Source organism: Geotrypetes seraphini, chromosome 1, assembly GCF_902459505.1.
Source record: "Geotrypetes seraphini chromosome 1, aGeoSer1.1, whole genome shotgun sequence".
NCBI lineage: Eukaryota > Metazoa > Chordata > Amphibia > Gymnophiona > Dermophiidae > Geotrypetes > Geotrypetes seraphini.
This window is the reverse complement of record NC_047084.1, coordinates 533,139,799-533,154,258: the sequence shown is the minus strand read 5'-3', so window position 1 is coordinate 533,154,258 and position 14,460 is coordinate 533,139,799. Positions and strand designations below refer to the sequence as shown.

Here is a 14,460-nt window from a genome sequence, read left to right as displayed (position 1 = left end):
AGGTCAGATCTTGGGCAGGGAATAACTTAGGCACACTCATTTAGGCCAAGAAAAACCTGGCCTAAATGGCAGTGTGCCTAAGGATTCAATTCCTACCAGTGTCTAAGAAGACTTAGGAGCCGCTAGGTGCGATTCTATAAACTGTGCCTAGCGGATGATTGATAATCATACCTAATGGTTCCCACGAGTTAGGTGCCGTTTATAGAATCAGGGCCTAAGTTCTTCCGGGTTAAGTCTTTATCATCCAGTTAGCACACTCTACTGAGACACATGCTAGCTGAATAATGCTTACTCACCCATGATGCACACCTTCCCAAAATTTATTATTATTTTTTTTTAAACATGCAGTTAACAAGTGGAAAAGTAGAAATCACCACAAAATGTGTTAACATGTTTTGTGATAAGCGTTTTTTCACATGTTAAGCATACATAAGGGCTTAATGCCCTTTAGTAAAAGGGCCCTTTTCAGTGTTTTGTTTTGTTTTAAATATCAGTGTCAGCATTTTAATTTTGCTCCCTATATGCCATCTCAGTATTTTTTATTTGCAGAAAAAGGGGAAAAGGTTGTGGGATAAGTAATCATTGACTACACTTTTTGGGAGACTGAGGTCAAGGCTTTATCATACAAAGTTCAAAGTATGTTTTCATGCTAATCATAGATTATACACAATGCAGTCAGTCATTGCATTTGTGGAAAAAAAAAGTTTGAAAGGCAAAGTGTCTGAAAACAGAGCTTGTAAGACAGTGTTTTTAAGCCAAGCCTGAAGGCTAAACAAACTGGAATGACTGATACATGTTCTATTAATTAGGCCTCTGTTCTTGTTTAAAAAAAAAAAAAAAAAGCTGATAACTTTATTACCTTTCAATATACTGTATTTTGTTTTTTGAAAGAATGACTTCAGCTTTAGGTTTCAAATACCTGAGCATATCTGAGTACTTTAACAGTGTAAACATTCTCCATTGCCAGCTGCATCTTAGAATCATTGTACAGAAATATTTGCATACAGCAGATCACTGTCTATACTGGACAGGCTACATTCAGATAGAATGACCAAAAGAAGCATTACAGTCCCTATTTTACATGAACACTTTTTCGAGAAAGTCACAACTAACCCGAGAGCATCATCTTTCATATAAATTCAATTGTGATATTAGATCCCATATTTTTTTTTATAACCGAGAGATTTTTAAATCTTTTTTTCGTTAGTTTGTAATTCTGTTTATTGGAATTTTCTAATATGACCAGCGTAAACCATTATGGAATGCTTGAATTTGGCAGTACTCGGTGTCTCTCTTGGGGGTGAGAATGGTTTTGTTTATTTATGATATTATTATTACGTTTCATATCTGAAGAATAATTTTACTAGCCTTTTTATGTACAAAAAAACCTGATTTGGAGTAGACACACACAGTGAAACATAGCATATAATTTTATTAAGCCATTTTTGCATGGAAAGAATGTTTTAAAAACATGGAAACTGACTATTATATAATTGTGCCACAACATAGCATTTATTTTTTATGTGATGTGTGTGTAGGTAGGTTCTCAGGACTTAGTTTCAGCATTGCAGGGGTGCAGTTGTAATGCACATGCATGTTCTTTTTGGTACATACCATCAAGTTGATGTTGATTCCTTTGCAACTCTATGGATAGTTAACGTGACCATTTATTTTTTCCTTAAAAGGGGACATATACTAATTTTCGGCCCTCCTCCAATCCCACCCTAACCCCATCCCTAATTTCTTCCATTCATTTTTCATGTACACACAATATCTTAATTCATAATTGGTAACCATAAAATTTTAAAAAAAGTTTTGAGTTTCAAGCACACTGTATACAGAGAAAATGTTAATTATCATTTATATTTGTTTTATTTTTCAAAGAGATCAAGGCAGATGACTTTAAAATATGCAATGTCGCCTCAGTAACGATAGAAAAATAGACAAATATAGTGCAAAATATAGACAGCAGATATAAATTCTCATAACATAGACAGAGATATAAATTCTCAAAACTGACACATTTTGAGTACTAAATTGAAAATAAAATCATTTTTCCTACCTTTGTCTGTTGATTTCATGAATCTCTGGTTGCACTTTCTTCTGACTGTGCATCCAATATTTCTTTCTTGCTTTACTCAGGCCCAACAATTGTCCCTTTCTATTCCCTCCCTCCCTCCTTCCTTCCTATGTTCCGAGTTCGTGCCTCCTCCCCCTTATTGCCTTCCAGCATTTGTCCCCCTTGTTGAACTGCTCCTTTGTCCCCTGCAGCACTCCCTGCATCACTATGTCCAATATCCTCCACACACTACATCCCCTCTGTTCCCTCTCCACCACCATATGAAAACTCATCTCAGCCTTCCCCCCCTCCCTGCCTCCAGCACTTGTCCAATCCCCAACCTTGCATCTTCTCTCTTCTTGTGGACTCTTTGAACTGCTCCGACCTTACTCCTTGCTCCAGCACTCTTGCATGGCCCACCCCAAGCAGCTTTGAAATGCTGCACATGGCTTACCCACAAGCCTCTCTCCAACGTGAACTCTGCCTCTTTCTCTCCTTCCTTCCTATGTCTCTCTCACTGCCTTCCAGCCTTTCTCCCACCCCCTCCCCCGAAACCAGCCAGCCAGCCTACCTCCCTCCCTTCCTCCCTGCCGCACCGAAGCCAGCCTGCCTGTCTGTCTGCCTCCTTCTCTTTGAAGTTTGTCCTACCGCCGATTGTTCTGCGCCCCCTTCCCGGTCCACCACTGCCGCTGCCCGCTGCTGCTTCCTGCCTGCTTCCGCAACAACTGCAGGAAGTCATATCCTGGCACCAGCCCAGAAGCCTTCTCCCCGATGTCAATTCTGACGTCTTAGAGGAAGTTCCGGGCCTGGAACTTCCTCTCTGATGTCAGAATTGACGTCGGGGAGAAGGCTTCTGGGCCGGTGCCTGGACATGCCTTTCCTGCGGTTGGGTTGCAGCAGCGGGCGGGGAAGCAGAAAGAAAGAGAGCATATTCTCCTGTGATCTCCTGTCCCATTGTCCCCAGACACAGCTTCGGGATGCCATCTCTGAAAATGGGACATTTTGGCATCCCGAAGATGTACGTGGAGGACAATGGGACAAGGGATCTGGTCACCTTAAGTTTGGAAGGCCTCTGAAGAGGCGTGAATGCGACATGATGACGCCACATGGCTTGTGTGGGGGTGTGGTTGGAGGCGGACTGAGGAAGGGCCACATGTCCTTGTTGGTTTTTTCATGAAGAAATCTGGTAACCCTATTCTGGAGCCATATGGTAACTCTAGTCAGGGGTAGCAAAAAGTGGCCTTAATGCATCCATGTGCAAGTTTTTCCCACATGCTAAGGCCTTCTTTGTCTGGCTGTTGTTTGGTTTGTTGTTTTGTTTTTTTTGTTTTGGGGGGGGGGGGGGGTTGTATTAACAGCCATGTTAAGCAGCTTGTTAAAAGGGCCCCTTAGAAAGGTCATGTTCCTCAGGAAATTTTTCTCAGGAAATGAGAAGCACGTGGCAACATTTCTCCAGCTTAGACCAAGACAGGCTATTTTTATTTTATTACTTTCAGGAGGACATTGTTTAAAACTCGAGTCGCCAAAGCATAAAGAACGGATCACGTAATACTCTTGTGCTGCTGCTCTGCAGCTCCTTCGTACGGCGTAAGCAGCTTGTGTAGACAGTGGAGGGTTGTGCATGCAACCGAGGAGGGAGAAAAGAGAGGCAGCCACGAGACTGCCCATAAGCCGGGAGGAAGACGCAAAAGGACTGTGCCTGATCCGGGAGGAGTTGTAAAACTAGAATCCCCAGATATAAACTGAGAAAGTTAAGCAGCACTGTACTCAAGTAAGCCCCAACCCTAAATAGGGAAAGTTTAACTATAAATATATAATATTATAAAGGTGGGGTCTCAGTGCTATAGTGCTATAGCACCGTTACCAGTGCTCCTGGCTTACTATTTAAACGCAAGGTTTTTTTCTCAAGACACACTATGCGCCATCACTGAGCCCACCATGTGCACAAATCATAGAGAATTCTAAAGTGCAAGTGCAATAAATTAGGAAACAATGGACTTAATACAAATGCAGTGCTGTCAAAATTTCAAAGTTAAGGCTCAAAACCAGCGGAGGAGAAAACTTATCTGCAATGGCTGCCAGTTCAGTTCATATCCGATTCTCAGACTCTCAAAGTAGTATTGCTGTTATTAAACGAGGCAAAACCACCTAGTTGGTAGCTCAACTGGTCCAGTTTCAGGATAAACACCCTTCTTTAGGAGCTTAGGCAAGAAGAAACCTTTCTTGAGGGGGCAAGCCGCAGGTTTGTGGGACGCCGCTAGTGAGCATGATAATAAAATGGAATGAGAGGGGGCAAACTGGTGAATCAGTGGCAGCAGTGTACACTGCCATGCATCAGATCTGGGTTTGATTCCTGCATTAGACTCTTCAGGACATCTTAGAGCCTGTACCCATAACACTGGAAGTTGGGAAAGTAAGAGGATCTGTAAGATTCCCTGATGAGTAGTTCCCAGCTGAGGACTATCACTATAATGGCTAGACTACATTATTTGGGAGAGAATATCCAATAGTGAAAAATGTGCCAGAAGTTGCAAATGACGGATTCTGGTGCTGGACGAGACACCTGACCCTCCCCCACCAAATAAATAGAAAAGGTAAATGCAGGCCTGGACTAACATTATCTAACTCTGGCAGATACTACAATCTCCTCTGTTTACATAGCACCCTAAATAGGGTATACATCTATTTAAGGATAAATACAAGTGGCTTGCTATTATCATCTTGCTGAGACACTTTCAGAAATTCACAACTAATTAAACCTTAGTGACATGCGTTGGAACATTTAGATTTCCATGCTCCGGGTAATGGATGATTCAAGCACTTAAGTTCCTGCTCCCCACACATATCAAAATTGCTTTTGGAATGGGTGGTATCCACAAATATACACTTTATGGACCATCAATAATAACCCCTCCCCCCCCCCAAAAAAAATGAGACAGACATTCCTATGCTAAGACTTCTGCATAACACATTTTTGTTTGAGAATGAGGCTTACAACAGAGATGGACATTCTCACCCCCACCCCCAGTGATCTGAGAGGAGGGCAAGAGGAAGCTCTAGGGGGCTCATCCTTACCTCTCAAAGGCTTGCAAGGTGTAACTGATGAGAGGTCTTTCCAGGATATTGCTCCTTCTCCTTCTTCCATCCTCTTTCCGCTGCCTCCGGCGGGCAGCACAGTTGCCACACATATCCCCAGACTGTTCGCGGCCTCAGCACCTTGAAGGACCAGCGCCGCAAGAAAGGAAGGTTCAGGCGCCGGCCCAGAAGCCTTCTTCCCGACATCAATTCTGATGTCGGAGAGGTAGTTCCGGGCCAGCCAGGAGCACTTGTCATACCCATTCAAAGTAAATGTGGACATTAAAGAAACTGTAGCTGCTATCAGTAAAAATTACTCATTGAACAAGCCATCTCTTGAAAACAAAATATTAACCCATGCTGAGCAAGAATAGTTTTGGAAGCTAGTGCTTAGAGACCAATTTCCCAACTTGAGAAGATGCAGTGAAGCTGTACACTCCTGTTTTAGTTCAACTTATTTGTGTGAATTTGCGTTTTCCCATCTGAAAATGACAGATAAACATCTCCAGGATTCCCTGAGACTGGCCCTCGCGCAATATTCACCCAACTTCAAAAAGCTGATGGATGAAATGCAAGCTCAGACGTCTCACTAATGAGCAAGAGCGAAATATTAAAGATTGTGCAAGATCAACCTGGATCAATACTCATCCTAAATTTAACATAAATTACTCAAAAAAAGTTAAAGAAAGTTATTAAGACAGTTAAAGAAAGTTATTACTCAATAAAACTTGTACTTTCCATTTTCCCTTGTAGTTCTTACTGGATCTTCGGCTCTCTGTTTTGTTTTTGCTTAATTTGCAACAGCCGATCACAACATCCAAGTAAATGACATAAGGTTCATTAAAAATGGGGGGGGGGAATCTTCCAACTTTATTGGGTTAAAATTTATTTTGAAACTAATTTTAAACTTAATTTTCATGGTGGTAGATCACTGGCACTTTTGGCCAGAAAAAGTAGATCACCTGTTCGAAGTTGGACATGCCTAGTTTAGTATATAGTAAAGAAAGTGTAAGGGGATTGTTTTTGAGTATATCAGTTTATGAATTTGAGGCCCTTATGAAATAAGCATATTTTTGGAAATTGATATAGATATTCTGTTGGTTTTATAACATCTATATGCATAGATGTTCCCAGGGACAAAAATGCAAGAGATGTAGATCAAATTCATGGGAAGAAGTAAAATATGCCTTAGAGCAGCCTTTCTCAACCAGTGTTCCATTGTATTGTATTGTATTTGATATACCGCTTGTACATGAGTATTAAGTGGTTTACAAAACAAGTACAATAGGCACATTGAGTACCCTCTTTGTCCCAGATGAGCTCACAATCTATACTAAAGTGCCTATGAGGAAAATATAGGGGGCCTTCTACTAAGGCGCGCTAAATGCTAACGCGTCCACAGACTATAATGTGCGCGTTAGCATTTAGCGCGTACTAATATTTAGCGCGCCTTAGTAAAAGACCCCCAACATTTATATAATAAAGATAAAATAGAAAGGAGGAAAGGGGGAAGAAGATACCCCAGAGAAATCTTTAGAACATTAGTAGCGTGTCTAGGGGTCTGAATAGCTTATCAAAACCCGGCATTTTGTCCAGGTTTTGAAAAGCTTTCCTCCACATCACGTCGGGAGGATGTCCTCCTGCCCAAAGAGAGCAAGCAGCAGGGGGCGGGGTGGGGATGGGTGCAACTGGGCGGGTCTGGATTTTCCAAACGGAATGACTGTACATGAGAGCGATCTGTGTGCACTGCCTTGTTAGCATGCAGGTCTATCTTATGCATGGTCATTTTGGATATCCTGAAAATCTGACTGGATTGTTAAGCCTTAAGGACTGGGTAGAGAAGCATAACTTTGTACAGGAGTACGGGTTGCTTTTATATCGTAAGTGCAACCCACAGGCCTATGAGCTTTCACATCCCAAGTTCCAATAGTAAACAGTTCAAGGTGCTCTGTTCAAGTTGGCCTCTCAATATATGACCCCTAGTTCATCACTGAACGGTTATTCACCAATTAATAACTCATCTCATTTGCACATGTCATAAGAACATAAGAAATTGCCTCTGCTGGGTCAGACCAAAGGTCCATCGCGCCCAGCAGCCCACTCCCGCGGCGGCCCATCAGGTCCATGACCTGTAAGGTGATCCTTGTTTAAATCATTTAAGCCCCCCTGTCCTTCTGTCTATGCCCTATCATAGCCTATCTCTACCTCTATCTGTATCCCTCAATCCCCTTATCTTTCAGGAACTTATCCAATCCTTCCTTGAAACCCATCTTCTAATATGAATGAGACCTTATAAGCTACACCGAAACAGAACGTTCAGCCACATGCTTTACATAAGAACATCAAGCCCAGTATCCTGTTTCCAACAGTGGCCAACCCAGGTCATAAGTACCTGGCAAGATCCTAAGGAGAAAACCAGATTTTATGCTGTTTATCTTAGTACTAAGCAGTGGGTTTCCTCAAGCCATCCTGTAAACATAAACCTGTAAACGAGCTCTTCTTTTACATGTCATCCTTTCTGCTAACCTTCATAAACAGGAGCACATAGCCATCTATCTTAATGACCATGGGTTACATCAGTTGTGGGGGGGGGGGGGGTTTGTTGTTGGTTTTGATTTTTTTTAAGACCTGCATTTAAGCACCATTTTGTTGCTGTTTTAATTATGAAGTTTGTCTAAGGATGCACGTAGCTGCCTAGCATTCTCAGCATGGAAAGCTCGTAAGCACTCAATTGATGCCGAAGATAGGAGCTTTGTGCTTGTGTGTTGCATTAATGATTTTGTGAGTTTAATCAGATACACCGTCTCAAGTGCCTTTCTTTAACGCCATTTTTTTTTAGGTCTAAAGTGCACTGCTGAGAGAGATGAAATATAACCTTGCGTTTATCTCTGACTTTGGGGTATGATCATAAAGCCATTTGTTGCCTGGGATTTATTTTGTGCTTGCTCTTCCATTCACTCTCACTCTTTCTCTCCCTTGCCCCCCCCCTACTTCTTTAAGGGGAGGGGAGATCATCTCCAGAAAGAAGGTGGATGTCATTGTGTAAGTAAGCTATTTTGATTCCACAGGGATTCTGAGGTTGGCGATGGGCTAGATTCACTAATACTCACCTTTCCATCTGATCTGTCTTGCTGGGTGATCGATTTACAAAACAGTCCCCATGTAAATGACCTGATTGGATGTATGTCCACAAGCGATTCCACAGATCGCTGCTGAGCAATCCAGACTTATGCGCAAACCATCCTCTCTGCCTGGAAAGGCGATCTGCGCATGCACTTCTCTCCGCAAAGCAGGGGGTGGTGGCTGGAATCAGTATTATTTCACCCCGATTTCTCAGCTGTTTGACCTCAGTCCTGTCTGCTTCACCTTAGAGCTTCAATTTGAGACCCGCTCTCCTCTTTTCCTCCCAGAGCTCTTCATACTCACGCTTCTCTGCCAGCAGTGCTCGCTCTCCCCATCCCCCTTCACCATAGTGCAGCCCCGCTTTATACCCACAGGTTAAAACCACGGGCTCGCACTGCAGGGTAGGGCGGCAGAGAGCAGGAGAGAATTGTTACCAAAGCAAAACTGCTGAGCAAAGCAAAGCAAACTTCTACCTGCAACATCAGGAAGCAGCCATGAATGTGCAGGACAGTGGAAAGGACGTGAGCCGACTGGTCCTCAGCTGTCGCTTGTTTTTCAATCGGCCAACCCAATCGGTGTTCCTGGGGGTTTTTTTTTTTTTTTTTTAGTAAATCGCTTCCTTCCTACAATTGCATGCACGGATTGGATTGGGAGTAAGGTTAGTGAATCGGGTCAGGGTCGCAAAGTAATCAGGACATGATCGGTGTCCTTAGTGAATCTAGCCCATAATAAACTTCAGATGAGAGAGGAAGCAGTAGGAACACCTTTTTTTATCCCATTTTTTAGGTGGTTTATGCACTACTGATTGTAATGAGACATGGCATAAAATTTAAATCCAGGAAACACCAAATATTATTGGATGGAAATGTATACTATGTAGAGCATGATCACTAAATTTGTCTTGTTTTCACCCTCTTTCTATAGAATCTGGAGAAAGTGTTCGTGGAATTCAGCCATGGGGAGCTGTTAGAGTTTTATAACAAGGTCGGTATCTTTTTATATCATGAAAACTAACAATATATCATTATAAAACTCCCTTCCACTGTTCATGTTTATTCCCAGTTTCTTACATTATTCTTTCCCCTTGTCATGAGGGTCTGTCAAAAGGTCATTGCAAGTTCCTATTGGTAGGAAGCATTGCCTTTAGTCATAAAAAACAGCATTTTGAATGAATTTACTACACACTAACTCATCTTTAAAGGTTTGAATAAAATTGGCTCCCAAGTTTACTATTGGGATAAATATCATGGATACCATTGCCAAATTTTCCCAAAAGTTTACATTGTATAAATTGCTGCATAAGCACAGATCTGCAGTAGAGAATCTATAATAATAATCCTCTTAAGCGCGCATGCGCACTTAAGAGACTATGGGTACCTGACAAGTGCTGTGTCCCTCCGTGCCGAATTCCATTTTCGAATTCAAACACGGAGAGACAAAGCACAGCCAGAAACTCCCCCCTCCCGCCCTTACTCAGCGCCAAAATCAGCTAGTTTTAAGCCTCCTCCTTCTTGCCGGCTCACCCACGTTTAAATTCAGAGAAAAGCGCTGCACCGCGTACCGCTGGCCTCGCCTTCTTCTGTCCACTGCGGCCCGCCCTCTCTGACTACTTCCTGTTTCCGCTAGGGTTGGCTGCAGTGGATAGAAGACGCCGAAGACAGCGGTAGTGCGGCGCAGCACTTTTCTGTGAATTTAAACGCGGCGGCTGGGAAGGGGGCTGTGGGAAATGCTACTGCTGCACAGGGAAGGCCGGGAAATGCTGCTGCTGCACAGGAAAGGCCGGGAAATGCTGCTGCTAATGCTGCACAGGGAAGGGTGGGAAATGCTGCTGCTGCACAGGGAAGTGTGTGTGTGTGGGGGGGGAAATGCTGCTTCTGCACAGGGAAGGGTGAGAAATGCTGCTGCACAGGGAAGGGTGGGAAATGCTGCTGCTGCGCAGGGAAGTGTGTGTGTGTGTGTGTGGGAAATGCTGCTTCTGCACGGGGAAGGCCTGAAAATGCTGCTGCTGTACAGGGAAGTGTATGTGTGTGGGAGGGGGGAAATGCTGATGCACAGGGAAGGGCGGGAAATGCTGCTGCTGCACAGGGAAAGGTGGGAGGGAAATGCTGCTGCTGCTGCACAGGGAAGTGGAGGGGACGGAGAGGGAAAGGGGGCCTGGGAGCAATCTTGGTTTGCTTTGGGGGAGGGGAGACAGAAAGGGGCCATGGAGAGACAGAAAGACAGGCAGGCAGGCAGCGCATTAGAATGAAAGACAGACACATAGAAAGACAGCGGGCAGGGAGAGAGACAGAAAGACAGACAAGGTGCCAGAGAGAGAACCAGAAAGAAAGAAGGATAGACAGCGGGAGGGAGAAAGAAAGAAAGGAAGAGCAAGACAGGGGCAAGGAGAGACACAGAAAGAACGAAAGACAGACAGACATATATTCTAGCACTCGTTAATGTAACGGGCTTAAACACTAGTAACAAATAAACTTGAAACTTTTCCTGTCCCTGCCCCATTCCTGGAAGCTCTGTCCTCATCTGCACAAATCTCAAACACTTTAAAATCATAACTGTTGGAGGCTTGTGTGGTTAAGCTTATAGGAATGGGACAGGGACAGCGACGGGACAGAGAAATTGAGTTCCTGCGGGGACAAATTTGTCCCCGTGTCATTCTCTAATCTGCAGCCTTGGAATCTCAGCTTCTGATTAAGTTTTGCCTTGTGTGCAGTGTGTAAACATTGAAACAATAGCTGCATTCAGTTCAGTTCTTTAACTTGGTAAATTTTACTATCTATATAATAAAATGCTAGCCCACGCACTCGCGACAAGCGTGTTCCCTGATCCCTTTTCTGTCGGGATGTGGCAGCACGAGTGCGCATGCGCGCGTATTACCTCACAACAGCCTCCCTACTCTCCACCTAGCGCTGCTTTCAAAGGGCCCGGTGAAGGTTGGAGAAGGCGGCGAATTCTGATACCAACAGCAGCGCCACTGCGATCGGGAAAGCACAGCACAGCCGGCGACTCCCCCCTCCCGCCCTCACTCACTGCCAAAATCATCACCTCCTCCTTCTCGCCGGCTCACCCTCTTTTAAATGAAGAGAACGCTGGCTTTGCTGTCTTCTGTCCACTGCGGGCCGCCCTCTCTGACTACTTCCTCTTTCCGCTAGGGTTGGCCGCAGTGGATAGAAGACGCCGAAGCCAGCGTCTACTTCCTCTTTCCGCTAGGGTTGGCCGCAGTGGATAGAAGACGCCGAAGCCAGCGGCTGTAACCGCCGATATCCGTTCCTCCACCGGAGGGGGGGGTGTCTGGGAGGAGAGGGATCGCGGCTACTCAGCGCCCCCACCGAGGAGCCCAGCAACTTTCCGCTGCCCGGGACCCGATTCATTTGCCGCCCCCCCTCTTCCCTTACCGCGGGCCTGACTGGCGATTTAAGCAGCGTGTCCAGCAGTCTTCACACGCTGCTTCGGGCCCTTCTACTGCCCTGATTTGCTCCAGACGTGCCAGAGTAAATCAGGGCAGTAGAAGGACCCGAAGCAGCACCCTGGGGTTGTGGGTTCAAACCCACGCTGCTCCTTGTGACCCTGGGCAAGTCAGTTAATTCCCCCATTGCCCCAGGTACATTAGAAAGATTGTGAGCCTGCTGGGACAGACAGGGAAAAATGCTTGAGTACCTGAATAAACTCATGTAAACTATTCTGAGCTCTCCTGGGAGAACGGTATAGAAAATTGAATAAATAAATAAAATTGATGTTCAACATTCACAGCATGCAGATTGTATGCACACTGTTAGTGTTGAGTAGTACTGCCTGATTCAGCCTATTGAATCGATTTTTCCTGCCCAATTGGATGTTTTTTCAAATATCCTGGTAGGTTTATTTTATAGCCTTTGCCCTCTCCTACTCACACTGGTGCTATGGTGTAAACAAAATAAAGAAACAAAAAGGACTTTTCCTCTCTCTGTTAAATCCTAGCTCACGTTTGTGGTCTAACACCACCTCTGGCAGGATACACATTTCAAATCTGACATATTGTAATCACAAAACAGAAAATAAAATTATTTTATCTACCTTTTGCTGTCTGGTCTTTATTCAAATCATGTTGGTCACAGGCTCAGGTTGTCTTCTGATAACTCGCTTGCCAGGTTCTCCTTCTTTCTTCTTTCTCCATGCTAACCATCAATCTCTGTCCTCCCCTTCCATTTTATTCCCTCCTACGGAGGTCTGGCATCTTTCCTTTTTTTCATCTCCATCCCCGCAGCTGCAGCAATGGGCCCCACCATCCCCAGATCCACCATCTCTCCTTTTCTCAACCACCCTTTCATCCAGCATCTCTCCCTCCTTCCCTACCACCCCAGGGTCTATGAGTTCTCCCTTTCTCTTCCCAACTACCCTCCTATCCAGTATCTCTACCCCCCCCCACCATCCCATGTGTTCAATTTCTCTCTTTTTCTGTTCCTTCCCTCCCTAAATCCTATTGTCCACCATCTCTTTTCCTCTCCTCTGTTTTTAGACCCATTATTTCCCCCCCCAGTCCGGCATATGCACGTCTCTTTGAACCCCCCTTCCCTCCCTCCATGCACTTATACACCAGGGAACCCCTCCCCATAAGGCCTGCACCCCCCCAAAGGCCTGCATGTTCCCTCCTGGCCTACTGGTCTTACATTTACTTAATTACAGTAGCAGAGCAGCCTGCAGAAGAGGGTCTCTGGTGCTGTAGTAATCCTTGCAGGCTGCCATCGGCCTCCTGAGCTGTTGTTCCCTCTGCCGCAGTCCTGCCCTTCTGACATCAGGAGCAGGATCGCGGCAGAGGGAATGACAGCTCCAGAGGCTGATAGCAGCCTGCAAGGATTACTACAGCACCAGCGATCCTCTCTGCAGGCTGCTCTGCTGCTGTAATTCAGTAAATATAAGAGCGGGAGGCCAGGGGGAAAGATGGAAGACATTGCAGCATTTCCCGACTGACCTTCCTCCCCTTGCCTCCAAAGCAGGAGCAGCACTGCCGCTCCTGCTTGAGGGGGGAGGGGGGAGAGTCAGTCACCGAATCGGGAGGCCGATTTTTTTTAACGAATTGATTCGAATCGATTCACCCAAAGTGAATCGGTGAATCAATTCGAATCGGAAATCAGGCAGCACTTGTGTTGAACATCGGTGATAGAAGTGAGATGAATGCAAAGAAGTTTGACCATGTCATACCTCATTTGAAAAAGGCCCACCGGTTGCCCATCTCCCATAGAATCACATTTAAAATTTTCTTACTTGCATTCAATGTTCAGGCTAATCACTCTCCTTCATTCATCAACAGTCTTCTGATCCCTTATGAAACCTCACGTACACTACGATCATCTCAGCAACATTTTCTTACGGTTCCATCTGTTTGTCAGTTATTTTATGACACAACTCGCAAAACCATTTATTCTGTAGTCGCTCCCACACTACGGAATGCCCTCCCCATAGATCTAAGACTGTAAACTAACTCTAATCATTTCAAATCTAGCCTTAAAACCTTTCTCTTTAAGGATGCTTTGGAGATTTAGATAAATGGATCACCTAAGTCTTCCCCATCTCCATATCGCTCTTCCCATTACCTTCTCAATTTTTTATTTTATAAATTGTAAACCCTCCCCTTTTTCCTCCTGTGCCATATCTTGAAAATTTCAAATTTTCATATGTGTGTCCTTTCCCTTGTTTTTAATTATCCTTGTTTGTTTTTGATAAAATTGTTTTATAATGTAAACCACTTTGGTACTAAAGCGGTATAACAAACCATAATAAACTTGAAACTTGAACAAGCCTAGCGCATGTCCAGTAAAGTGTATGGCTGTGGTCTCTGGAACTCCAAACTAGGCAGAAGCAGTACACAAGGGCAAAAAAAATCCAAACCTTGCACAGAGCTGCAGCTGAAGCCTCTTGCTGTGGTTGTAGTTCAGAAGTTGTTTTTTTTGGCAGGGGAGAGGGGGGTCTATAACAACTTTGGATGCAGCTGCCATGCACGGAACACATACATATAATACACATACATGACCACATATCCTACATGTGTGCAGATTTTTAAAAAAATGCAAGCAGACTGCTCCACCGAGAAGTCACCCTCGTGTTACCACAGCTCCAGACCTGCTAGAAAATTTTGAACGCTAAAAGTAGGCGTTCTACTTTGTGCATTATACTGAATGCTCATTTTAATACTAATGAGCTGCTTGTAATGCAGTTGCATAGGGATTATT

At 44.4% G+C, this 14,460-nt stretch overlaps 1 protein-coding gene across 2 annotated transcripts in view; it reads left to right on the top strand.

Moving 5' to 3' along the window:
- Window positions 1-14,460, top strand: part of COMMD10 (COMM domain containing 10) — a 347,784-nt gene that overhangs the window by 329,682 nt on the left and 3,642 nt on the right. For both annotated transcript variants that reach the window (XM_033929052.1, XM_033929050.1), the window contains one exon: window positions 9,182-9,241. In XM_033929052.1, coding sequence (XP_033784943.1) covers window positions 9,182-9,241 — 60 coding nt within the window. The remainder of the gene's footprint in view (window positions 1-9,181; window positions 9,242-14,460) is intronic.